The sequence below is a fragment of the Anomaloglossus baeobatrachus genome, chromosome 7, assembly GCF_048569485.1.
Source record: "Anomaloglossus baeobatrachus isolate aAnoBae1 chromosome 7, aAnoBae1.hap1, whole genome shotgun sequence".
NCBI classification, from domain to species: Eukaryota; Metazoa; Chordata; class Amphibia; order Anura; family Aromobatidae; genus Anomaloglossus; species Anomaloglossus baeobatrachus.
The window spans coordinates 300,810,003-300,836,858 of NC_134359.1; the positions used below are offsets into that span (position 1 = coordinate 300,810,003).

At 51.2% G+C, this 26,856-nt stretch overlaps 1 protein-coding gene across 1 annotated transcript; it reads left to right on the top strand.

The window, feature by feature from the left end:
• The first annotated feature begins 8,640 nt into the window (after positions 1–8,640).
• LOC142245666 (nucleoside diphosphate kinase A2) lies at positions 8,641–13,467 on the top strand. The gene is made up of 5 exons (XM_075318573.1): positions 8,641–8,735; positions 10,393–10,522; positions 11,187–11,288; positions 11,563–11,675; positions 13,194–13,467. Exons 2-5 carry the CDS (start codon positions 10,394–10,396, stop codon positions 13,312–13,314), a joined length of 465 nt encoding a protein of 154 aa, XP_075174688.1. The 5' UTR covers positions 8,641–8,735; position 10,393; the 3' UTR covers positions 13,315–13,467.
• Positions 13,468–26,856: the final 13,389 nt, after the last annotated feature.

Below are 26,856 nucleotides of genomic sequence, written 5' to 3' on the forward strand. Positions count from 1 at the left end.
CAGTCATTTGCCCCATGTTGGGGAAATGTTAGTGACAGTCATTTGCCCCATGTTGGGGGAATGTTAGTGACAGTCATTTGCCCCATGTTCCGGAATGTTAGTGACAGTCATTTGCCCCATGTTGGGGGAATGTTAGTGACAGTCATTTGCCCCATGTTGGGGGAATGTTAGTGACAGTCATTTGCCCCATGTTGGGGAATGTTAGTGACAGTCATTTGCCCCATGTTGGGGGAATGTTAGTGACAGTCATTTGCCCCATGTTGGGGGAATGTTAGTGACGGTCATTTGCCCCATGTTGGGGGAATGTTAGTGACGGTCATTTGCCTCATGTTGGGGAAATGTTAGTGACAGTCATTTGCCCCATGTTCCGGAATGTTAGTGACAGTCATTTGCCCCATGTTGGGGGAATGTTAGTGACAGTCATTTGCCCCATGTTGGGGGAATGTTAGTGACAGTCATTTGCCCCATGTTGGGGGAATGTTAGTGACAGTCATTTGCCCCATGTTGGGGGAATGTTAGTGACGGTCATTTGCCTCATGTTGGGGAAATGTTAGTGACAGTCATTTGCCCCATGTTGGGGGAATGTTAGTGACAGTCATTTGCCCCATGTTGGAGGAATGTTAGTGACAGTCATTTGCCCCATGTTGGAGGAATGTTAGTGACAGTCATTTGCCCCTTGTTGGAGGAATGTTAGTGACAGTCATTTGCCCCATGTTGGAGGAATGTTAGTGACAGTCATTTGCCTCATGTTGGAGGAATGTTAGTGACAGTCATTTGCCTCATGTTGGGGGAATGTTACTGACAGTCATTTGTCCCATGTTGGAGGAATGTTAGTGACAGTCATTTGCCCCATGTTGGGGGAATGTTAGTGACAGTCATTTGCCCCATGTTGGAGGAATGTTAGTGACAGTCATTTGCCCCATGTTGGAGGAATGTTAGTGACAGTCACTTGCCCCATGTTGGAGGAATGTTAGTGACAGTCATTTGCCCCATGTTGGGGGAATGTTAGTGACAGTCATTTGCCCCATGTTGGGGGAATGTTAGTGACAGTCATTTGCCCCATGTTGGGGGAATGTTAGTGACAGTCATTTGCCCCATGTTGGAGGAATGTTAGTGACAGTCATTTGCCTCATGTTGGGGAAATGTTAGTGACAGTCATTTGCCTCATGTTGGGGGAATGTTAGTGACAGTCATTTGCCCCATGTTGGAGGAATGTTAGTGACAGTCATTTGCCTCATGTTGGAGGAATGTTAGTGACAGTCATTTGCCTCATGTTGGAGGAATGTTAGTGACAGTCATTTGCCCCATGTTGGGGGAATGTTAGTGACAGTCATTTGCCCCATGTTGGAGGAATGTTAGTGACAGTCATTTGCCCCATGTTGGGGAAATGTTAGTGACAGTCATTTGCCTCATGTTGGAGGAATGTTAGTGACAGTCATTTGCCCCATGTTGGGGGAATGTTAGTGACAGTCATTTGCCCCATGTTGGGGGAATGTTAGTGACAGTCATTTGCCCCATGTTGGGGGAATGTTAGTGACAGTCATTTGCCCCATGTTGGAGGAATGTTAGTGACAGTCATTTGCCCCATGTTGGGGAAATGTTAGTGACAGTCATTTGCCCATTGTTGGGTGAATGTTAGTGACAGTCATTTGCCCCATGTTGGGGAAATGTTAGTGACAGTCATTTGCCCATTGTTGGGTGAATGTTAGTGACAGTCATTTGCCCATTGTTGGGTGAATGTTAGTGACAGTCATTTGCCCATTGTTGGGTGAATGTTAGTGACAGTCATTTGCCTCATGTTGGGGAAATGTTAGTGACAGTCATTTGCCCCATGTTGGAGGAATGTTAGTGACAGTCATTTGCCTCATGTTGGAGGAATGTTAGTGACAGTCATTTGCCCCATGTTGGGGGAATGTTAGTGACAGTCATTTGCCCCATGTTGGGGAATGTTAGTGACAGTCATTTGCCCCATGTTGGGGGAATGTTAGTGACAGTCATTTGCCCCATGTTGGGGGAATGTTAGTGACGGTCATTTGCCCCATGTTGGGGGAATGTTAGTGATGGTCATTTGCCTCATGTTGGGGAAATGTTAGTGACAGTCATTTGCCCCATGTTCCGGAATGTTAGTGACAAGCATTTGCCCCATGTTGGGGGAATGTTAGTGACAGTCATTTGCCCCATGTTGGGGGAATGTTAGTGACAGTCATTTGCCCCATGTTGGGGGAATGTTAGTGACAGTCATTTGCCCCATGTTGGGGGAATGTTAGTGACGGTCATTTGCCTCATGTTGGGGAAATGTTAGTGACAGTCATTTGCCCCATGTTGGGGGAATGTTAGTGACAGTCATTTGCCCCATGTTGGAGGAATGTTAGTGACAGTCATTTGCCCCATGTTGGAGGAATGTTAGTGACAGTCATTTGCCCCATGTTGGAGGAATGTTAGTGACAGTCATTTGCCCCATGTTGGAGGAATGTTAGTGACAGTCATTTGCCTCATGTTGGGGGAATGTTACTGACAGTCATTTGCCCCATGTTGGAGGAATGTTAGTGACAGTCACTTGCCCCATGTTGGGGGAATGTTAGTGACAGTCATTTGTCCCATGTTGGAGGAATGTTAGTGACAGTCATTTGCCCCATGTTGGAGGAATGTTAGTGACAGTCATTTGCCTCATGTTGGGGGAATGTTACTGACAGTCATTTGCCCCATGTTGGAGGAATGTTAGTGACAGTCACTTGCCCCATGTTGGGGGAATGTTAGTGACAGTCATTTGTCCCATGTTGGAGGAATGTTAGTGACAGTCATTTGCCCCATGTTGGGGGAATGTTAGTGACAGTCATTTGCCCCATGTTGGAGGAATGTTAGTGACAGTCATTTGCCCCATGTTGGAGGAATGTTAGTGACAGTCATTTGCCCCATGTTGGAGGAATGTTAGTGACAGTCATTTGCCCCATGTTGGGGAAATGTTAGTGACAGTCATTTGCCCCATGTTGGAGGAATGTTAGTGACAGTCATTTGCCCCATGTTGGGGGAATGTTAGTGACAGTCATTTGCCCCATGTTGGAGGAATGTTAGTGACAGTCATTTGCCTCATGTTGGGGAAATGTTAGTGACAGTCATTTGCCCCATGTTGGAGGAATGTTAGTGACAGTCACTTGCCCCATGTTGGAGGAATGTTAGTGACAGTCATTTGCCCCATGTTGGGGGAATGTTAGTGACAGTCATTTGCCCCATGTTGGGGGAATGTTAGTGACAGTCATTTGCCTCATGTTGGGGGAATGTTAGTGACAGTCATTTGCCCCATGTTGGGGAAATGTTAGTGACAGTCATTTGCCCCATGTTGGAGGAATGTTAGTGACAGTCATTTGCCCCATGTTGGAGGAATGTTAGTGACAGTCATTTGCCCCATGTTGGAGGAATGTTAGTGACAGTCATTTGCCCCATGTTGGAGGAATGTTAGTGACAGTCATTTGCCCCATGTTGGAGGAATGTTAGTGACAGTCATTTGCCCCATGTTGGGGAAATGTTAGTGACAGTCATTTGCCCCATGTTGGAGGAATGTTAGTGACAGTCATTTGCCCCATGTTGGGGGAATGTTAGTGACAGTCATTTGCCCCATGTTGGAGGAATGTTAGTGACAGTCATTTGCCTCATGTTGGGGAAATGTTAGTGACAGTCATTTGCCCCATGTTGGAGGAATGTTAGTGACAGTCATTTGCCTCATGTTGGAGGAATGTTAGTGACAGTCATTTGCCTCATGTTGGAGGAATGTTAGTGACAGTCATTTGCCCCATGTTGGGGGAATGTTAGTGACAGTCATTTGCCCCATGTTGGGGGAATGTTAGTGACAGTCATTTGCCCCATGTTGGGGAATGTTAGTGACAGTCATTTGCCCCATGTTGGGGGAATGTTAGTGACAGTCATTTGCCCCATGTTGGGGGAATGTTAGTGACGGTCATTTGCCCCATGTTGGGGGAATGTTAGTGACGGTCATTTGCCTCATGTTGGGGAAATGTTAGTGACAGTCATTTGCCCCATGTTCCGGAATGTTAGTGACAGTCATTTGCCCCATGTTGGGGGAATGTTAGTGACAGTCATTTGCCCCATGTTGGGGGAATGTTAGTGACAGTCATTTGCCCCATGTTGGGGGAATGTTAGTGACGGTCATTTGCCTCATGTTGGGGAAATGTTAGTGACAGTCATTTGCCCCATGTTGGGGGAATGTTAGTGACAGTCATTTGCCCCATGTTGGAGGAATGTTAGTGACAGTCATTTGCCCCATGTTGGAGGAATGTTAGTGACAGTCATTTGCCCCATGTTGGAGGAATGTTAGTGACAGTCATTTGCCCCATGTTGGAGGAATGTTAGTGACAGTCATTTGCCTCATGTTGGAGGAATGTTAGTGACAGTCATTTGCCTCATGTTGGGGGAATGTTACTGACAGTCATTTGTCCCATGTTGGAGGAATGTTAGTGACAGTCATTTGCCCCATGTTGGGGGAATGTTAGTGACAGTCATTTGCCCCATGTTGGAGGAATGTTAGTGACAGTCATTTGCCCCATGTTGGAGGAATGTTAGTGACAGTCACTTGCCCCATGTTGGAGGAATGTTAGTGACAGTCATTTGCCCCATGTTGGGGGAATGTTAGTGACAGTCATTTGCCCCATGTTGGGGGAATGTTAGTGACAGTCATTTGCCTCATGTTGGGGGAATGTTAGTGACAGTCATTTGCCCCATGTTGGGGAAATGTTAGTGACAGTCATTTGCCCCATGTTGGAGGAATGTTAGTGACAGTCATTTGCCCCATGTTGGAGGAATGTTAGTGACAGTCATTTGCCCCATGTTGGAGGAATGTTAGTGACAGTCATTTGCCCCATGTTGGAGGAATGTTAGTGACAGTCATTTGCCCCATGTTGGGGAAATGTTAATGACAGTCATTTGCCCCATGTTGGAGGAATGTTAGTGACAGTCATTTGCCCCATGTTGGAGGAATGTTAGTGACAGTCATTTGCCCCATGTTGGGGGAATGTTAGTGACAGTCATTTGCCCCATGTTGGAGGAATGTTAGTGACAGTCATTTGCCCCATGTTGGAGGAATGTTAGTGACAGTCATTTGTCCCATGTTGGGGAAATGTTAGTGACAGTCATTTGCCCCATGTTGGGGGAATGTTACTGACAGTCATTTGTCCCATGTTGGGGGAATGTTAGTGACAGTCATTTGTCCCATGTTGGGGGAATGTTAGTGACAGTCATTTGTCCCATGTTGGGGGAATGTTAGTGACAGTCATTTGCCCCATGTTGGGGGAATGTTAGTGACAGTCATTTGTCTCATGTTGGGGGAATGTTAGTGACAGTCATTTGCCCCATGTTGGAGGAATGTTAGTGACAGTCATTTGCCTCATGTTGGAGGAATGTTAGTGACAGTCATTTGCCCCATGTTGGGGGAATGTTAGTGACAGTCATTTGCCCCATGTTGGAGGAATGTTAGTGACAGTCATTTGCCCCATGTTGGGGAAATGTTAGTGACAGTCATTTGCCTCATGTTGGAGGAATGTTAGTGACAGTCATTTGCCCCATGTTGGGGGAATGTTAGTGACAGTCATTTGCCCCATGTTGGGGGAATGTTACTGACAGTCATTTGCCCCATGTTGGGGGAATGTTAGTGACGGTCATTTGCCTCATGTTGGAGGAATGTTAGTGACAGTCATTTGCCTCATGTTGGGGGAATGTTAGTGACAGTCATTTGTCCCATGTTGGAGGAATGTTAGTGACAGTCATTTGCCCCATGTTGGGGGAATGTTAGTGACAGTCATTTGCCCCATGTTGGGGGAATGTTAGTGACAGTCATTTGCCCCATGTTGGTGGAATGTTAGTGACAGTCATTTGTCCCATGTTGGGGGAATGTTAGTGACAGTCATTTGCCCCATGTTGGGGGAATGTTAGTGACAGTCATTTGCTCCATGTTGGGGGAATGTTAGTGACAGTCATTTGCCCCATGTTGGGGAAATGTTAGTGACAGTCATTTGCCCCATGTTGGGGAAATGTTAGTGACAGTCATTTGCCCATTGTTGGGTGAATGTTAGTGACAGTCATTTGCCCCATGTTGGGGAAATGTTAGTGACAGTCATTTGCCCATTGTTGCGTGAATGTTAGTGACAGTCATTTGCCCCATGTTGGGGGAATGTTAGTGACAGTCATTTGCTCCATGTTGGGGGAATGTTAGTGACAGTCATTTGCCCCATGTTGGGGAAATGTTAGTGACAGTCATTTGCCCATTGTTGGGTGAATGTTAGTGACAGTCATTTGCTCCATGTTGGGGGAATGTTAGTGACAGTCATTTGCTCCATGTTGGGGGAATGTTAGTGACAGTCATTTGCCCCATGTTGGAGGAATGTTAGTGACAGTCATTTGCCTCATGTTGGGTGAATGTTAGTGACAGTCATTTGCCCATTGTTGGGTGAATGTTAGTGACAGTCATTTGCCCCATGTTGGGTGAATGTTAGTGACAGTCATTTGCCCCATGTTGGGGAAATGTTAGTGACAGTCATTTGCCCATTGTTGGGTGAATGTTAGTGACAGTCATTTGCTCCATGTTGGGGGAATGTTAGTGACAGTCATTTGCTCCATGTTGGGGGAATGTTAGTGACAGTCATTTGCCCCATGTTGGAGGAATGTTAGTGACAGTCATTTGCCTCATGTTGGGTGAATGTTAGTGACAGTCATTTGCCCATTGTTGGGTGAATGTTAGTGACAGTCATTTGCCCCATGTTGGGTGAATGTTAGTGACAGTCATTTGCCTCATGTTGGGTGAATGTTAGTGACAGTCATTTGCCCCATGTTGGGTGAATGTTAGTGACAGTCATTTGCCCCATGTTGGGTGAATGTTAGTGACAGTCATTTGCCCCATGTTGGTGGAATGTTAGTGACAGTCATTTGTCCCATGTTGGGGGAATGTTAGTGACAGTCATTTGTCCCATGTTGGGGGAATGTTAGTGACAGTCATTTGCCCCATGTTGGTGGAATGTTAGTGACAGTCATTTGTCCCATGTTGGGGGAATGTTAGTGACAGTCATTTGCCCCATGTTGGTGGAATGTTAGTGACAGTCATTTGCCCCATGTTGGGGGAATGTTAGTGACAGTCATTTGTCCCATGTTGGGGGAATGTTAGTGACAGTCATTTGCCCCATGTTGGTGGAATGTTACTGACAGTCATTTGCCCCATGTTGGGGGAATGTTAGTGACAGTCATTTGCCCCATGTTGGGGGAATGTTAGTGACAGTCATTTGCCCCATGTTGGGTGAATGTTAGTGACAGTCATTTGCCCCATGTTGGGGGAATGTTAGTGACGGTCATTTGCCTCATGTTGGGTGAATGTTAGTGACAGTCATTTGCCTCATGTTGGGTGAATGTTAGTGACAGTCATTTGCCCCATGTTGGGTGAATGTTAGTGACAGTCATTTGCCTCATGTTGGGTGAATGTTAGTGACAGTCATTTGCCCCATGTTGGGGAAATGTTAGTGACAGTCATTTGCCTCATGTTGGGTGAATGTTAGTGACAGTCATTTGCCTCATGTTGGGGGAATGTTAGTGACAGTCATTTGCCCATTGTTGGGTGAATGTTAGTGACAGTCATTTGCCCCATGTTGGGTGAATGTTAGTGACAGTCATTTGCCCCATGTTGGGGGAATGTTAGTGACAGTCATTTGCCCATTGTTGGGTGAATGTTAGTGACAGTCATTTGCCCCATGTTGGGTGAATGTTAGTGACAGTCATTTGCCCCATGTTGGGGAAATGTTAGTGACAGTCATTTGCCCCATGTTGGGGAAATGTTAGTGACAGTCATTTGCCTCATGTTGGGGGAATGTTAGTGACAGTCATTTGCCCCATGTTGGGGGAATGTTAGTGACAGTCATTTGCCCCATGTTGGGGGAATGTTAGTGACAGTCATTTGCCCCATGTTGGGGGAATGTTAGTGACAGTCATTTGCCCCATGTTGGGGAAATGTTAGTGACAGTCATTTGCCCCATGTTGGGGGAATGTTAGTGACAGTCATTTGCCCCATGTTGGGGGAATGTTAGTGACAGTCATTTGCCCCATGTTGGGGAAATGTTAGTGACAGTCATTTGCCCCATGTTGGGGAAATGTTAGTGACAGTCATTTGCCCCATGTTGGGTGAATGTTAGTGACAGTCATTTGCTCCATGTTGGGGGAATGTTAGTGACAGTCATTTGCCCCATGTTGGGGGAATGTTAGTGACAGTCATTTGCCCCATGTTGGGGGAATGTTAGTGACAGTCATTTGCCCCATGTTGGGGGAATGTTAGTGACAGTCATTTGCCCCATGTTGGGGGAATGTTAGTGACAGTCATTTGCCCCATGTTGGGGGAATGTTAGTGACAGTCATTTGCCCCATGTTGGGGGAATGTTAGTGACAGTCATTTGCCCCATGTTCCGGAATGTTAGTGACAGTCATTTGCCTCATGTTGGGGGCCACTTCCGCCCTCTGGTTACTATGGACGGAATTTACTCAGGACCAGCATGCACCGCGCTCTGCATAACTATTGAAAAAGCACGGCCAATAGTAGTGACCCTTCTATTTGACCAATCGGATTCCTCGTCACACGCGCCCGGCTCGTCCCGTCATCGTGGCCAATGAGAAGCTGCTGACGTCAGCTGTGGTATAAATACAGCCAGAACGGGTTTTCTTTCTTCTTTCGTCTCCAGTCTCCCCTAGTGAAAGTGAGTGCTGCGCTCCGGGAGGCGGGAGCGCGGTGTGCCGGCGGGGTGTAGTAGTCTCGGGAGCGCGGTGTGCCGGCGGGGTGTAGTAGTCTCGGGAGCGCGGTGTGCCGGCGGGGTGTGCTAGTCTCGGGAGCGCGGTGTGCCGGCGGGGTGTGCTAGTCTCGGGAGCGCGGTGTGCCGGCGGGGTGTGCCGGTCTCGGGAGCGCGGTGTGCTGGCAGGATGTGGTGGTCCCGGGAGCGCGGTGTGCTGGCAGGATGTGGTGGTCTCGGGAGCGCGGTGTGCTGGCAGGATGTGGTGGTCTCGGGAGCGCGGTGTGCCGGCGGGGTGTGCTAGTCCCGGGAGCGCGGTGTGCCGGCGGGGTGTGCTGGTCCCGGGAGCGCGGTGTGCCGGCGGGGTGTGCTGGTCCCGGGAGCGCGGTGTGCCGGCGGGGTGTGCTAGTCCCGGGAGCGCGGTGTGCCGGCGGGGTGTGCTAGTCCCGGGAGCGCGGTGTGCCGGCGGGGTGTGCTGGTCCCGGGAGCGCGGTGTGCCGGCGGGGTGTGCTGGTCCCGGGAGCGCGGTGTGCCGGCGGGGTGTGCTGGTCCCGGGAGCGCGGTGTGCCGGCGGGGTGTGCTGGTCCCGGGAGCGCGGTGTGCCGGCGGGGTGTGCTGGTCCCGGGAGCGCGGTGTGCCGGCGGGGTGTGCTAGTCCCGGGAGCGCGGTGTGCCGGCGGGGTGTGCTAGTCTCGGGAGCGCGGTGTGCCGGCGGGGTGTGCTGGTCCCGGGAGCGCGGTGTGCCGGCGGGGTGTGCTATTCCCGGGAGCGCGGTGTGCCGGCGGGGTGTGCTATTCCCGGGAGCGCGGTGTGCCGGCGGGGTGTGCTAGTCTCGGGAGCGCGGTGTGCCGGCGGGGTGTGCTGGTCCCGGGAGCGCGGTGTGCCGGCGGGGTGTGCTAGTCCCGGGAGCGCGGTGTGCCGGCGGGGTGTGCTATTCCCGGGAGCGCGGTGTGCCGGCGGGGTGTGCTATTCCCGGGAGCGCGGTGTGCCGGCGGGGTGTGCTAGTCTCGGGAGCGCGGTGTGCCGGCGGGGTGTGCTGGTCCCGGGAGCGCGGTGTGCCGGCGGGGTGTGCTAGTCTCGGGAGCGCGGTGTGCCGGCGGGGTGTGCTAGTCCCGGGAGCGGGGTGTGCTAGTCTCGGGAGCGCGGTGTGCCGGCGGGGTGTGCTGGTCCCGGGAGCGCGGTGTGCCGGCGGGGTGTGCTGGTCCCGGGAGCGCGGTGTGCCGGCGGGGTGTGGTGGTCCCGGGAGCGCGGTGTGCCGGCGGGGTGTGCTGGTCCCGGGAGCGCGGTGTGCCGGCGGGGTGTGCTGGTCCCGGGAGCGCGGTGTGCTGGCGGGGTGTGGTGGTCCCGGGAGCGCGGTGTGCCGGCGGGGTGTGCTAGTCTCGGGAGCGCGGTGTGCCGGTCTCGGGCCTGGCCCCTTCTTTTGTGCTATCTCCCTTCAGTATATTGTGCTCTGTGGCTGCCCCCACCTCTGGGCTGTGCTGCTGGGACTTGTAGTGCGCCAGCTGGCTGTCAGAGGCTGTCCTTAGACTTTATAGTTGTCATCTGGGTTACATCTGTCATTGCTGGTATTGTTCTCTGTTGTCAGCCACCTTTCTCTGACTTTGTCCTGGTCTGACTTTCCCTCTCAGGATGGCCGCCAACAAGGAGCAGACTTTCATCGCAGTCAAGCCCGATGGCGTCCAGCGAGGCCTTGTCGGCGACATCATCAAGCGTTTCGAGAAGAAAGGCTTCCAGCTGGTGGCCCTGAAGATGCAGAACGTGAGCGCCGCTCCTGGGTGGACAGCGGGAAGGGTCCCCCCCCCCTCCCCTATCCCTCCATCCTGGGCTTGAGGCTGCTGGGCTGCCCCCCCCCCCTCCCCTTATCCTGGATCTGAGCTGCCCCCCCCCCCTTCCTGCATCTGAGGCTGCTGGGGCCCCCCACCCTTGATATGAGGCTGCTGGGGTCCCCCACTTTGGATCTGAGGCCACTGCCCCCCCCTCCCATCCTGCATCTGAGGCTGCTGGGGTGTCCGTCCCTCCCCATCCTGGATCTGGGGCTGCTTGGGCTCCCTGTCCCATCTGTCCTTGGCTTGTGCCTCCTGGGGTGTGCCAATTCCCCTACCTTCCCCCCCCCCCCCCCTTTATCCCTGACCTGAGACTGCCAGGACCTGATCTGACTTCTGACCTCTGACCTTGGTGCTAATCTTCCTTATTCCTAATCCCGTGTGTCCGGAGCGCCGGCTCTGGTCTAATCTGCTGTGCGGAGCCTCCGTGACCTTTTGCGGTGCTGGCGAGCGCTCCGGGGCTTCCGGGTTTGCAGAAGGAACTCTTCCTTTTCTCCTCGTCACATTAACCCTTTGTGTAGTAGACGCCCGTTCCCGGGGCTGAATTTCCTGCCGTGATCCTGCTGCAGTCTTACATGTGCGCTATTTCTCTTCTTTAGGCTTCCAAAGAGCTTCTGCAGCAGCACTACATCGACCTGAAGGACCGGCCCTTCTACAGCGGACTGGTGGACTACATGCACTCCGGGCCCGTGGTCGCCATGGTCAGTGCTGGGAGGGATTCTCCAAGGTCATCTGTGACCTCTAAACCTTCCTGGAGTCTTGTGATGGTGTATTTCTGTCTACCGGGGTGATCATCTAACAATGCACCACCCCCTTGTCAAACTGCAGATGGTTGCACCAACCCTCATGTGCATATTGCAGGCTGTAAGGGTTGAGGTCGGGGTTTTTGCTGTCACTGACCCATCACTGGTGGATTAAGGAGGGAGATCCACAGATCTGTGCAGAGGTTTCCAGTAATCCTCCCGTGTTTTGCAGGTCTGGGAAGGGTTAAATGTGGTGAAGACCGGCCGCGTCATGCTGGGAGAGACCAACCCCGCCGACTCCAAGCCCGGCACCATCAGGGGAGACCTCTGTATCCAGGTTGGCAGGTGAGTCGCCCACGAGCCGGACCCCTGCTGCCGTCACTCGACAGTGAACTGTAATGTGCTTGCTCTGTAGTGTCGGCCGCGGGCGGCTCCGCTTGCTCTGTAGTGTCGGCCGCGGGCGGCTCCGCTTGCTCTGTAGTGTCGGCCGCGGGCGGCTCCGCTTGCTCTGTAGTGTCGGCCGCGGGCGGCTCCGCTTGCTCTGTAGTGTCGGCCGCGGGCGGCTCCGCTTGCTCTGTAGTGTCGGCCGCGGGCGGCTCCGCTTGCTCTGTAGTGTCGGCCGCGGGTGGCTCCGCTTGCTCTGTAGTGTCGGCCGGGCGGCTCCGCTTGCTCTGTAGTGTGGGGCAGCCGCGGGCGGCTCCGCTTGCTCTGTAGTGTGGGGCAGCCGCGGGCGGCTCCGCTTGCTCTGTAGTGTCGGCCGCGGGCGGCTCCGCTTGCTCTGTAGTGTCGGCCGCGGGCGGCTCCGCTTGCTCTGTAGTGTCGGCCGCGGGCGGCTCCGCTTGCTCTGTAGTGTCGGCCGCGGGCGGCTCCGCTTGCTCTGTAGTGTCGGCCGCGGGCGGCTCCGCTTGCTCTGTAGTGTCGGCCGCGGGCGGCTCCGCTTGCTCTGTAGTGTCGGCCGCGGGCGGCTCCGCTTGCTCTGTAGTGTGGGTCGGCCGCGGGCGGCTCCGCTTGCTCTGTAGTGTGGGTCGGCCGCGGGCGGCTCCGCTTGCTCTGTAGTGTGGGGCGGCCGCGGCGGCTCCGCTTGCTCTGTAGTGTGGGGTAGCCGCGGCGGCTCCGCTTGCTCTGTAGTGTGGGGCGGCTCCGCTTGCTCTGTAGTGTGGGGCGGCTCCGCTTGCTCTGTAGTGTGGGGCGGCTCCGCTTGCTCTGTAGTGTGGGGCGCCCGCGGCGGCTCCGCTTGCTCTGTAGTGTGGGGCGCGGCGGCTCCGCTTGCTCTGTAGTGTGGGGCGGCTGCGGCGGCTCCGCTTGCTCTGTAGTGGCAGCTGTGTGCAGATCTGCTCGTAGGAGCGGGGGGTGTCTCTGCACTTTTTAGCGGTTTCCAGCATATTGGTGGCTTTTTTTTTCGTTGCAATATTTATTTTCCCTTTTTGAGAGCACAATGGCTGCACAATTCAACCTGCTAAAATGTCACAAAAAAAACCAAAACTGCTGATAGAGGAAAGACAATCGCTTGCAGGGCAATTCCTTCACAGGGAGAGCATCTCCTATAATCTGGCCTGATATGGCAGTGACTTATTTTCTGGGTTCCTTATAATCCCGGAGGTCACGGAGCTGGATGACTGATAATCCAGGGTGCAGTGTGATCTCTGCTCTGCAGCCGCAGATTAACATGTGTCATTCCTGCCAGACAGCTGCTAACGGCGGAGATTACAGTAATGCCGGGCCGTGGAGCGAGGCCAGTGTTACTGCTTTGATGTGACAGGTCCAGTCACACCCAGAGCTGCAATCACAATGCTGCTGGTGATACAGTATGGGCTGAGGTACAGTGATTGTTGCACCCTGCTGACTGTTTCCCTTTTTCTGCAGGAACATCATCCACGGCAGTGACTCTGTGGAGAGTGCCAAGAAGGAGATTGCCTTGTGGTTTAAGCCAGAGGAGGTGGTGGAGTACCAGAGCAGTGCCCACCAGTGGGTGTACGAGAACTGAGCGCCCCTCCCCCACTCACCACCGCATCGTATTCCGTTACTTCTCCGCAATACAAGTATTACAACCCGAAGGCCTCGTCCTGTGAGAACCGCTGCCGCGCGCCGCCCGGGACCAATCTGATCACTCAATAAACCCTCAACCTGGTTTGCACAATATGATCTGTGGTTTATGTTGTGGGGGGTTCAAGGGGTGTGCACAACCGTGCCTGGGGGCTGGAGCCGGAAATGAGGCATGGCAGATACTAAAGGAGCACAACTGATTCTTCTGTTATACTCCAGAGCTGCACTCACTATTCTGCTGGTGCAGTCACTGTGTACATACATTACTGATCCTGAGTTACCTCCTGTATTATACTCCAGAGCTGCACTCACTATTCTGCTGGTGCAGTCACTGTGTACATACATTACTGATCCTGAGTTACCTCCTGTATTATACTCCAGAGCTGCACTCACTATTCTGCTGGTGCAGTCACTGTGTACATACATTACTGATCCTGAGTTACCACCTGTATTATACTCCAGAGCTGCACTCACTATTCTGCTGGTGCAGTCACTGTGTACATACATTACTGATCCTGAGTTACCTCCTGTATTATACTCCAGAGCTGCACTCACTATTCTGCTGGTGCAGTCACTGTGTACATACATTACTGATCCTGAGTTACCTCCTGTATTATTCTCCAGAGCTACACTCACTATTCTGCTGGTGCAGTCACTGTGTACATACATTACTGATCCTGAGTTACCTCCTGTATTATAATCCAGAGCTGCACTCACTATTCTGCTGCTGCAGTCACTGTGTACATACATTACTGATCCTGAGTTACCTCCTGTATTATACTCCAGAGCTGCACTCACTATTCTGCTGATGGAGTCATAATTTCCAGGATGCTAAACACCAGTGAGCTTTGTAGAGGAGAACAGTCGGGGCTTGTTGTCTGGCATGTGGCGGTGTGTTCGGGCACTGTGCCGCCATCTTGTGCACCATGCAGCTGTCGGAGCAGATGCTGCGGTCGGGCGGTGTCAGCACATTCCTCCTGGGTGGAGGTCTCGGCCGCTCTGGGTCTCGGTATTTGCAGACAGGTGCAGGGTGTCACTCTTGTCCGGCCTGTTGCACCGCAGTGCGGTCTAGTATACATGGAGCTGGCTGGGGCAATGTGGTCTGTGGGGGGTACAATCAGTGTTTCCATTCACTTCTTGCTTTCCCATGAGCCTTTGCTCTGTTAAGCCTGAGTCTCCTGATTCATGAATAGAAAGAGAAATAAGTGGTGCAGACTCCAAAACAAATCACACATTGGATAGTGGCTCAGCGCTGCCCCTGCTGGCTGTGAAGGGGTATGCCACAAGCGTGCCGCAGTGACACTTTACAGTCTGCAACTACGGTATGAAGTCACTTAGTTTTGCACAGAAGCAAAAAACACGTGGGTGGAATTTTTTTTTTTCCTGATCACCTTTTTAATTTTGATATTCATCCCACTGAACAGCACGCTCTGGAGACGAAGCGGGTCATCTCTGCAATCATCAGATGTGGAAAAACCAATGCCCGACATTACTGGAGCCCCGCAGTGGGGTGACTGCGTCAGGGGAAGAAATGTATGTACACAGTGAGTGCAGCTCTGGAGTATAATACAGGAGGTAACTCTGGATCTGTAATGTATATACACAGTGACTGCACCAGCAGAATAGTGAGTGCAGCTCTGGAGTATAATACAGGAGGTAACTCAGGATCAGTAATGTATGTACACAGTGACTGCACCAGCAGAATAGTGAGTGCAGCTCTGGAGTATAATACAGGAGGTAACTCTGGATCTGTAATGTATATACACAGTGACTGCACCAGCAGAATAGTGAGTGCAGCTCTGCAGTATAATACAGGAGGTAACTCAGGATCAGTAATGTAAGTGCACAGTAACTGCACCAGCAGAATAGTGAGTGCAGCACTGGAGTATAATACAGGAGGTTTCTCAGGATCAGTAATGTAATGTACACAGTGACTGCACCAGCAGAATAGTGAGTGCAGCTCTGGAGTATAATACAGGAAGTAACTCCGGATCAGTAATGTATGTACACAGTGACTGCAGCAGCAGAATAGTGAGTGCAGCTCTGGAGTATAATACAGGAAGTAACTCCGGATCAGTAATGTATGTACACAGTGACTGCAGCAGCAGAATAGTGAGTGCAGCTCTGGAGTATAATACAGGAGGTTTCTCAGGATCGGTAATATAGAAAAAATACTAAGCTATAAGGATCTCATAGTAAATGCTGTAGCTCATTAACTAGATATAAACAATGAAGAAAGTAATAACACAGCGTGCCATGTAGTCTTTTAAGCTGCTCTTATTATAAAGTGCACATAAGTAGATCCAGACAACGATGGCTGGTGGATTACAAATACATAAAAATGAAGAGATACCAAAAACCAGAATAGGAGGATAGGGAGAAACAGAATCCCATATAGGAGCGGTATACCCTCATATACACCGTGTGCAGAATTATTAGGCAGATGAGTATTGTGATCACATGATACTTGTTATACATGTCGCCCTACTCCAAGCTGTATAGGCCAACTACCAATGAAGTAAATCAGGTGATGTTCCTCTCTGTAATGAGGAGGGGTGCGGTGTAATGACACAACACCCTATATAAGGGGGTGCTTAATTATTAGGCAGATGAGTATTGTGATCACATGATACTTGTTATACATGTCGTCCTACTCCGAGCTGTATAGGCTGAGAGCCAACTACCAATGAAGTAAATCAGGTGATGTTCCTCTCTGTAATGAGGAGGGGTGCGGTGTAATGACACAACACCCTATATAAGGGGGTGCTTAATTATTAGGCAACTTCCTTTCCTTTGGCAAAATGGGTCAGAAGAGAGATTGGACGGGCTCTGAAAAGTCCATATTGTGCGATGTCTTGCAGAGGGATGCAGCAGTCTTGAAACTGCCAAACTTTTGAAGCGTGATCACCGAACAATCAAGCGTTTCATGGTAAATAGCCAACAGGGTCACAAGAAGCGTGTTGGGCAAAAAAGGCGCAAAATAACTGCCCATGAATTGAGGAAAATCAAGCGTGAAGCTGCCAAGATGCCATGTGCCACCAGTTTGGCCATATTTCAGAGCTGCAACGTTACTGGAGTATCAAAAAGCACAAGGTGTGCCATACTCAGGGACAGGCCAAGGTAAGGAAGGCCGAAAACCACCACCTCTGACCAAGAAACAAGATAAAACCTCAAGACTGGGCCAAGAAATATCTGAAGACTGATTCTTCACAGGTTTTATGGACTGATGAAATGAGTGACTCTTGATGGGCAGATGGATGGGCCAGAGACTGGATCAGTAAAGGGCAGAGAGCTCCACTCCGACTCAGACGCCAGCAAGGTGGAGGTGGGCACTGGTATGGGCTGGGATCAGCAAAGATCAACTTGTGGGAGCTTTTCGGGTTGAGGATGGAGCGAAGCTCAACTCCCAGACCTACCGCCAGTTTCTGGAAGACAACTTCTTCAAGCAGTGCTACAGGAAGAAGTCGCTATCGCTCAAGAAAAACATGATTTTCATGCAGGACAATGCTCCATCACATCCATCACATGCATCCAACTACTCCACAGCGTGGCCGGCCAGTAAAGGGCTAAAAGAGGAAAAAATAATGACATGGCCCCCTTGTTCCCCTGATCTGATCCCCATAGAGAACCTGTGGTCCCTTATAAAATGTAAGATCTACAGGGAGGGAAAACAGTCCACCTCTGGGAGCAGTGTCTGGAGGCTGTAGAGTCTGGAGGCTGTGGTGGCTGGAGGCTGTGGTGGCTGGAGGCTGTGGTGGCTGCTGCACGCAATGTTGATGGTAAACAGATCAAGCAATGACAGAATCTATGGATGGTGGCTGCTGAGGGTCATCATAAAGAAAGGGGGCGATATTGGGCACTCATTTTTTGGGTTTTGTTTTTGCATGTCAGAAATGTTTATTTCTACATTTTGTGCAGTTATTGGTTACCTGGTGACAATAAACAAGTGAGATGGGAATAGATTTGGTTTTTATTAAGTTGCCTAATAATTCTGCACAGTAATAGTCACCGGCACAGACAGATCTGTCGCGGGCGGAGGAGGGGATGCCGCGCTCTCCCACTGCTCGGGTCCGGCTGCCGCGGCCTGCTGCTGCTCGGTGGCTCGAGCGATGGGCCGGATCCCGGGGACCCTAGTGGCGCTCCTCGCCCGTGAGTGAAAGGGGGGTTTGGGTGTGGGGATAGTTTATTGTCCGTGACGCCACCCACGGCTGTGGTGATTGAGTGGACACCACCGCTGCTCTGTCTGGGGATCCCGGGAGTGATGGTGTGGAGCAGCAAGTTGTTGTGTTGCCCCTCCGTGGGTAGGGGTTGGTGATCCCTAGGCCCAGTGATGGGGTTGGGATGGTGGACAGGCGGGGATGGGGCCTGTGGAGGTGCAGGGGCGCAGGGGCAGCGCTGTGCCGCACGACACGGAGGTACTCACTCAGCCAGTAAACACGACACAGTTCTCGGTAAACAAACGGCTGGTTGGACGGGTCCCTCGGATGGTTCACGGTGCTGCGGTTCCCTGTAGTTAGCGGTGACGGTCTCTTCCCTGCACCTATATAAAGTCCTTTTTGGTAGCGATGGCTTCCCACTGGTTACCCACTCCTCGGCTTCAAGCTGGGCCGAAGGAGCCCTACTCTTGCCCGCAGGCGCTGGCCCTGGGAAACTGGTGCCCTGGCGGTGGCGGTGTCTTCCCTTCACGGTTGGGCTGTTGCCTTCAATCAGGACTTGGTTGTTTGGAGACAGAGGTCCCCTTCACTGACGGATTTGGCAAATTATGGCGACTCCTAGCCTTGCCGGGATCCGAGAGGCCCCTGCCCTGGTGCTGACTGTTCTTCGTATACCGCTCCAGACCGCCGGGCCACTACCCGTCCACGGTCCTTCCAGCAACCTCCGAGCAGTCCCCCTGCAGACTATCACCGCCGTCTGCTGACCTTGCTGTCACTGTCTGGGGCACACACCCGGACCAACTTCAGGCTTTCTTAACTGTTTCTTTTCTGTCACTACTCCTGCTTTCCTCCTTTACCACTTCACCAGCTTCACTTCACTTTCACTGCCCTAGCTGGACTCCACTCTCGCCCTCAGCTAGACTTCAACTGCCTGGTTTTCCCGCCTCCAGGGCTGTGAACTCCTCGGTGGGCGGAGCCAACCGCCTGGCTCCACCCCCTGTTGTGAACATCAGCCTCTGGAGGAAGGCAACAAGGATTTTTGGTTAGCCTCGGTGTACCTGCAGGGAATGTGGGGTGCATGTGATGTTGTGACCTGTGACCCCCTGGCTTGCCCAGGGCGTCACAGATCCTCCTAAGATACCAAATCTAAAAACCCCTCCAACTGCCAAAAATATTAAGCGCTGATATTTATCAGTCTTTTGGGCTGATTGAGAACATAGTTGTTGATCAATAATAAAAAAAACCCTCTAAAATACAACTTGCCTAATAATTCTGCACACGGTGCACAGCATAAAGGGTCACCTATACATGTGTGCCATCAGGCTCCCCATTTCTTCATTGTTTATATCAGGATCAGTAATGTATTATGCAGGAGGAGGAGGTGAGCTGTGACATCACCTGTTGTGTGATTGGTGGACTCCGCTGTGCATAGAGGTGTTCCTTCCTGTGATGATAATGATCCTGCTGAAAACTCTTAGTGAAAGGGAGTTTGGTGTTTGAGACTCCTCAGTGGTCGTTGTGTGAAGACCGTAAATTTGTCAATAAATATGGTAATCTTTAAAGCACAAACGCTCGGCGTCACCTGCAGGTCATTATCCTGCACCCGCTGCGGCCACGTCCTGCAGATAGTAATGTCGCCCCCTCGTCTTCCTGATCATATGATAACGATAATATCACAATGCGTCTCCTCATAACATGGTGACAATGTATAGTATATATTGCGGCCGGGGTCGGGATTTCGGCGGTGCGATGCAGAAGTGTAGGTCTGTACTGCCCTCTGCTGGACGATCGCAGGAGTTACCGCAATATTTGTGACCTGATTTCTTAATTATTGGGGCACGGTGTGTGACATTCGGTGGATGGGATATTTTTTATTTCCTTATTTTCCATAGTCAGCTCTATATGAGGCTATTATTTGTGTTGTGAATGTTGCTGTTATTTTAGCCTTCTATGTATTTGGTTCCGCATTATTTGCGCACTGTATATTGGACTGGTTTTTGGACTTTTGTAAGCCGTGAATATTTTATAGTTGATGGGATTTTTTTGGTCCATATTCGGGCTCTGTATATGGTAGGAAATAGTTTCACTGTATATTGGTATTATTTATTGTTCTTTATTTGCGCACTGTATATGGAGCATTATTTGTGCTCTGTATATCGGAATTACTGTAGCGCTGTATAGTGATGTGTTACTGTGTATTTGTGTGTATGGTGGTGCTGGAGCGGGGGTGCTGGAGCGATGATACGGCGGTGCTGGAGCAATGGCGCGGTGGTGCTGGAGCGGCGGTGCTGGAGCGATGGTGCGGTGGTGCTGGAGCGGCGGTGCTGGAGTGGCGGTGTTGAAGCGGGGTGCTGGTGCGGTGGTGGTGGTGCTGGAGCGATGGTGCTGGAGTGGCGGTGTTGGAGCGATGGTGTGGTGGTGCTGGAGTGGCGGTGTTGGAGCGATGGTGCGGTGGTGCTGGAGCGATGGTGCAGTGGTGCTGGAGCGGCAGTGCTGAAGCGATGGTGCTGGTGCAGTGGTGCTGGAGCAGGGTTGCTGAAGCGATTGTGCGGCGGTGCTGGAGCGATGGTGCGGCGGTGCTGGAGCAGTGGTGCTGGAGCAGGGTTGCTGGAGCAATGGAGCGATGGAGCAGGGTTGCTGTAACGATGTTGCGGTGGTGCTGGAGCATGGGTTCTGGAGCGATGGTGCGGCGGTGCTGGAGCAGGGGTGGTGGAGCGGCTCAGGAAGGTCACAGGAGCCAGGGTCAGCGATGCTGCAGGCTCAGAGGCAGGGGTGTCGCAGCTCAGGGGGGTCAGCGATGCTGCGGGCTTGGAGGAGGGGGTGTTGCATCTCAAGAGGGTCAGTAGACGGAGGCTCAGCAGTACTGTGGCCTCGGGTGTCGCGGTGGCGGGTGCATTGATCCGGCTTACTGCGGGGGTGTCATTGCAGTGGAGCGACTCCAGAGGGTCAGAGGACGGGGGGTGTCGGGGTGTTGTTGCAGTGGCGGGTGCCTGTTCTGACTGCGGGTTCTATTGAATCGGCCCGGTTGATGTGATGGACTACAAGAAAATGGCCGCAAGCGCAGAAAGGCCTCCGCAGCCATTTTCTGGAAGTTCATCGCGCCAATCACAGGCAATTCAATGTACCCCGCAGTCAGATCAAGCGCCCACCGCCCTCACAACACTGCCATGTCACCCTCAGTATCGCCGACCCTGCCTCCTATGACCCCGCTCCACCACAGTTGTCGCCCTGATGAGCCATATTCGCATTGTAAGGCTATGTGCGCACGTTGCGTACTAGCCCTGCAGATATTTCTGCAGCGATCTGAAGAGCACATGTGCGCTTTAGATCGCTGCAGAAATGTCCGTAGTGAGCGCCGATTCCATGCGCTCTGCCTGCAGCTCCTCCCATAGACAGAGCAGGAGCTGCCGGCAAAGCGCAGGAAAGAAGTGACATGTCACTTCTTTTTGCGCAGCGCTTCGGCTACTGCCGAAGCGCTGCGCTCTTAGACGCCACGTGCGCACGGCCCCTGCACAATCTCCATAGACTGTGCAGGGGCCGCAGGACGCATGCAGTTACGCTGTGCTATAAAGCGCAGCGTAACTGCATGTTTTTACGCAACGTGCGCACATAGCCTCAGATGCACCCCCATTTTACTCCTATGTAAAATGGGGGTGTATTTTTTTTTTCTCTGTATTGTGCATTTGTTCTATGTATTTGTGTGGATCAGGATGTTGGTGTCACACCCGGTTACCGTACGAGGTGGAAGTGGATCCACTGGACCCAGGTACCGTTCACTGACCCGGGGAGCGGACCTGAGCGGCCACCGTGTCTTCACTACCGCCACACGCTGGTAAGTGTCCGCCCGGAGGCAGCCCCGGGGGGTCCCGATACCTCAGCACCTGGTGCCACAGGACGTAGATGTGGAACCGGGACAGATGTAGCAGAGTCAGGAGGGGTCCGGGACTGACTGCCAGAAGGTGTTTGCAGGAACAGGCGGTAGATGAATGCAAACAGGCGGGAACGAAGGCAGAGTCAAAACTAATATGGAGTGCAGGGTAGCACGGGGACCTGACAACTAACACAGGCACAAAAGACTGCGAGAACACATTGAACAGGCACCTCCCAATGGGGGAGGATGCCTTAAGTACCCAGTACCTGCAAGGGTCATATCCAGGTTGGGTGCTGCTGGCCCTTTAAGAAAAGGAGAGCGCGCGCCTTAGTGTGCACATGCATGGAACTCGGCACCCAAACGCCAGAGCAGGAAGCACGGAGGAGACCGGAGCAGGACGTCAGCGCGAGGCACCGCAGGGATGATGTGTGGAGGAAAGGCTCACGGGAGCCACATTACTGTGCGGAGGATAGGCTCACGGGAGCCACATTACTGTGCGGCGGATAGGCTCACGGGAGCCACATTACTGTGCGGAGGAAAGGCTCACGGGAGCCACATTACTGTGCGGAGGAAAGGCTCACGGGAGCCACATTACTGTGCGGAGGAAAGGCTCACGGGATCCACATTACTGTGCGGGGGAAAGGCTCACGGGAGCCACATTACTGTGCGGGGGAAAGGCTCACGGGAGCCACATTACTGTACGGGGGAAAGGCTCACGGGCGCCACATTACTGTGCGGAGGATAGGCTCACGGGAGCCACATTACTGTGCGGGGGAAAGGCTCACGGGAGCCACATTACTGTGCGGAGGAAAGTCTCACGGGAGCCACATTACTGTGCGGAGGATAGGCTCACGGGAGCCACATTACTGTGCGGGGGAAAGGCTCACGGGAGCCACATTACTGTGCGGAGGAAAGGCTCACGGGAGCCACATTACTGTACGGAGGAAAGGCTCACGGGAGCCACATTACTGTGCGGGGGAAAGGCTCACGGGAGCCACATTACTGTGTGGGGGAAAGGCTCACGGGTGTCACAAGGCTAGGATAGCCGGGGACAGGGGCTCCTATACTGTCCCTCACACTAGGGGATCCAAGTCTATCCCTAACCTCCGGATTACCGCCGATGGTGGTGATGCCAGAGTCCCATTCTTGGCTCTGCTTCTGACTAGTGCTGGACAGACAGACAAGGGAAAACTAAAACTCTGACACCCTGCACACACACACGAATAAACAATGAGAGACTCAGGACTAGCCAAAAAAAGAGGAAAGAATGAAGATTTCTGGACAAATCATCAACAATCTTAAATACGCAAAAGGTATAACATTGATAGCAACAGACATAGATGGAAGGATTTATTACGGAGGTCAAGAGAGAAAGCTCGAACATGGGACTCCTACTCAATACAAAGAAGACAAAGATATTGACTACTGCCAGGTATGACTGGGACATGTGTGAGATGGAGGCTGACGATGAACAGGAACATGTAAAGGACCTACTCAAATCAATGATCACGCAAGATGCAGAGACGACACCAGACATCAATAGGAGAAGAGCTATGGGCAAATCAGCAATGAAATCACTGGACAAAGTCCTCAAATTGAGGAACATTTCACTCGTGACGAAGACATGGCTCGTACATAGTCTGGTCTCGGCTCTTACATAGTCTGGTCTTTTCTGTAGTAACGTATAGATGCGAAACCTGGATGATAAAGGAACAAGACAGAAGAAGAATCCACGCCTTCAAAATGTGATGCTGGAGACGGGGCTTATCAATGCCATGGATGGCAAGAAGAACAAACATCAATTTTGGAACAAGTCAAGTCAGACATGTCACTGGAAGCAAGGATCACCAAGCTACGAGTTGTCTACACATCACACAATGCGCAATCACTGGAGAAGGACATCATGGTCAGCAGAATAGAAGGAACAAGGCAAAGAGGAAGATCGGCAACCAGATGGCTTGATACAATCAAGATAATGGCGGAGAAGACCCTGGTGGACCTATCTAGGCGGAGAAGACCCTGGTAGACCAATCTAGGCGGAGAAAACCCTGGTGGACCTATCTAGGCGGAGAAGACCCTGGTGAACCAATCTAGGCGGAGAAGACCCTGGTGAACCAATCTAGGCGGAGAAGACCCTGGTGGACCTTTGTGGGCAGAGAAGACCCTGGTGGACCTATCTAGGCGGAGAAGACCCTGGTGGACCTGTGTGGGCAGAGAAGACCCTGGTGGACCTGTGTGGGCAGAGAAGACCCTGGTGGACCTGTGTGGGCAGAGAAGACCCTGGTGGACCTATCTAGGCTGCACAAGATCGATCTTCCTACAGAGCGTTCATCCATCAAGTCACCATGGCTCGATATCGAGCTGAAGGCCGATAAATAAACAATAAAAATCTGTAGCAGTTATTCTTGTGCATTAACAGTACAATAATGTACTGCCCCTATATACATGTATATACAGCAGGTGCAATAATTATTGAACACGTCACCAATTTTAAGTAAATGTATTTCTAAAGCTGCTGTTGACATGAATTTCTCACCAGAGGTCAGTAACAACCCATCCAATCCATACAGGCAAAGAAATCAAAGCATAGATGTCCATAATTTAAGTTGTGTAATAATGAGAAATGAAAGAGTAAAAAAATATTGATCACACAAAGAAAGAGGTACAAAAGGCCATGGAAATTAATGACACTAGCATGAATCTATCAATAATTAGAAAGCAATCTTCTTAGGGAAATATATCATCTGGTTCAACTGATGGCCCTTAAAAAAGTGTCTCATTACCCAGGAGCCACACAAGAAACATCTCATGATGGGTAAAACCAGTGAGCTGCCTTGGACCTTCGCCTTATTGTTGCAAAACTTACTGATGGCATTGGTTACATATGAATTTCTAAACAATTAAAGGTTCCAGTGAGCAGTGTTGGGACCATAATCTGGAAGTGGAAAGAACATAATTTTACCATAAACTAAACACGACCAGGTGCTCACCGCAACATTTTAAACAGAAGAGTTAAAAAAATTATTAGAAGAGTTGTCCAAGATCCAAGGACAGTTGTGTTGAGCGACAGAAAGACCTGGAATCAGCAGGGACAACTATCTCACAGCAAACAATAAGTAATGCACTCCCCTTCCATGGCCTGTATTCACGCCCCTGTATGCACGCCCCTGTATGCACGCTCCTGTATGCACGCCCCTGTATGCACGCCCCTGTATGCACGCCCCTGTATGCATTCCCCTTCCATGGCCTGTATGGACGCTCCTGTATGCACGCTCCTGTATGCACGCCCCTGTATGCACACTCCTGTATGCACGCCCCTGTATGCACGCCCCTGTATGCACGCTCACCACACAGGACTCCACTGCTGAACACAAAGCAGATTCAAGAGCGTTTTAAGTATCTTCATCAACATTTATACACTCCTGGGAAATACTAGAAAATATAGTCTGGTCAGAGGAGACCAAAACTGAACTGAGGCCATAATACACACCATGTTTGGTGGCCAAAAGGCAAATCACCTCCAAAACACCAACAGTGAAGTGTGGAGGTGGGAACATCATGGTGTTCGGCTGTTTTTCCAGACAGCACTGGCAAATTTCACGTAACTGAAGGAAGCATAAATGGACAAATGTACCGAGAAATTCCTGATAAACATCTGCTGCCATCTACCAGGATGAATAAGGTGAAACGAGGGAGAACATGTCACCAAGACAATGATCCCAAACAAACAGCCAAGGAATCTCTCAACTGGATTCAGAGAAAGAGAAAAATCATCTAGAATGGCCGAGCCGATCACCGGCGCTGAATCCAATAGAAAATGTCTGGAAGGAACTAAAGCTCAGAGATCATAGAAGGAGCCGGGACCTGCAGGTTGTGAGGAGTGTGTGCGGAAGAATGGCCCAAAATCCACCTGAGCAATGCAAGCGACTAGTGTCTCCATACAGGATGTGAGGAGTGTGTGTGGAAGAATGGGCCAAAATCCACCTGAGAAATACAGGTGACTAGTGTCTTCATACAGGATGTGAGGAGTGTGTGTGGAAGAATGGACCAAAATCACACCTGAGCAATGCAGGCGACTAGTGTCTCCATACAGGTGTTGGGGGAGACCCCCAGGGGGTGTCTCTCAGGGTCTCGGAGGAGGATTCTAGATCAGAAGTGCACAGATGTATATATGAATCAAGAAAAATGACCACACAGAGACGTATCTCTATACGGGAGAAACACAGTGCTCTTCTGACCCTTGTATTCAAAACATAGCATATATATACAGCTTATTCAGTACATCCACGTTATCTATTAACCAACCAGCTAGCTTGGGCATAACGTATTCCCTTATTTGAGCAACATTCTTTAGTAAAGCATTTCAGGTGTGTCTAGGCATAGACGAGAGTCTATGAATGGAACAATGTCAGTTACTTATTCTCTTCTATTCATGAATGTCAGTTACTTATTCATTAACTAAAACTTATTCCACTTCGCCCTAAGCATAATTTGTTTTGGTTATACATTCCGTTAATATTTCAGTTAGGTATATGTGGAGAAGCAATACATAAAGCATTCAAAGGAGAGATCATATTATACTGAACAAACGATGCATAGCCTAGGCCTTCACAACCCCACTTAATAAGATTATCTGTCTTCTTACTCCGTGAGGGTTACCCAGAGAGTACAGTGTCCCACAGCTATGGTATATAGGTGCGTGCTAATCACGGTCTTTCCTAACGTCTTCCCCTCAGTTCCCACAGAGGGGATCTGAGCCCCGTGGCCCCCTTTTATAATAACCTTTTCAGCTTGACTTTGGGTCGTTGAGCTTTGATGGTAACCATTGTGTCAGATTTGGAGGGGGCTACTGGTGTATGTGATACTGAAGGGAAGGTGCCATGGCTATAGCCTCGTTTGTCCCCTTATATACAGTAATTATAATTTATCCATGCAACATTTTTGTTAACCGTGGTGATTGGAATAAGAGACTCAAACCCCCGCTGCTACTTTGTCTCTTGCTTTATACTCATTTGGGACCACCCTTGGGACTCCAATTACGTCTATATCCCCAATCTTCCCCAGTGTTTCCTCCCACATCATTCCATGATCTGCAATTCACATCCCCAAAATAAATTGCGCTCCCCTCCACGCCCAGGCAGTCCCCGAACAGTCCACCACTGAGCAGTAGTCAAAAAGAGTGTTCACAGGTGATGTCATATTGACCCATAGTTCATAGGGTTTACCACTGGGGTTTTTTATCTCCATTCTTTCGGTTAGCAAGACACAACTCATGAGGAGGATGACGGAGGCGTCATCACGTCAATCAAGAAAGGAGGACGGCGATCATCGGCAGGAGGGGGGAAAGGAGCAGAAAATGAGCCCGCCCATCTGGCCAACCATGGTAATTAGCATACCTTACAGCCAAGTTTTATAAAGTTATTTTTTGGGTCTGGAAGGGGAGTCAGGGCCAAGGTCC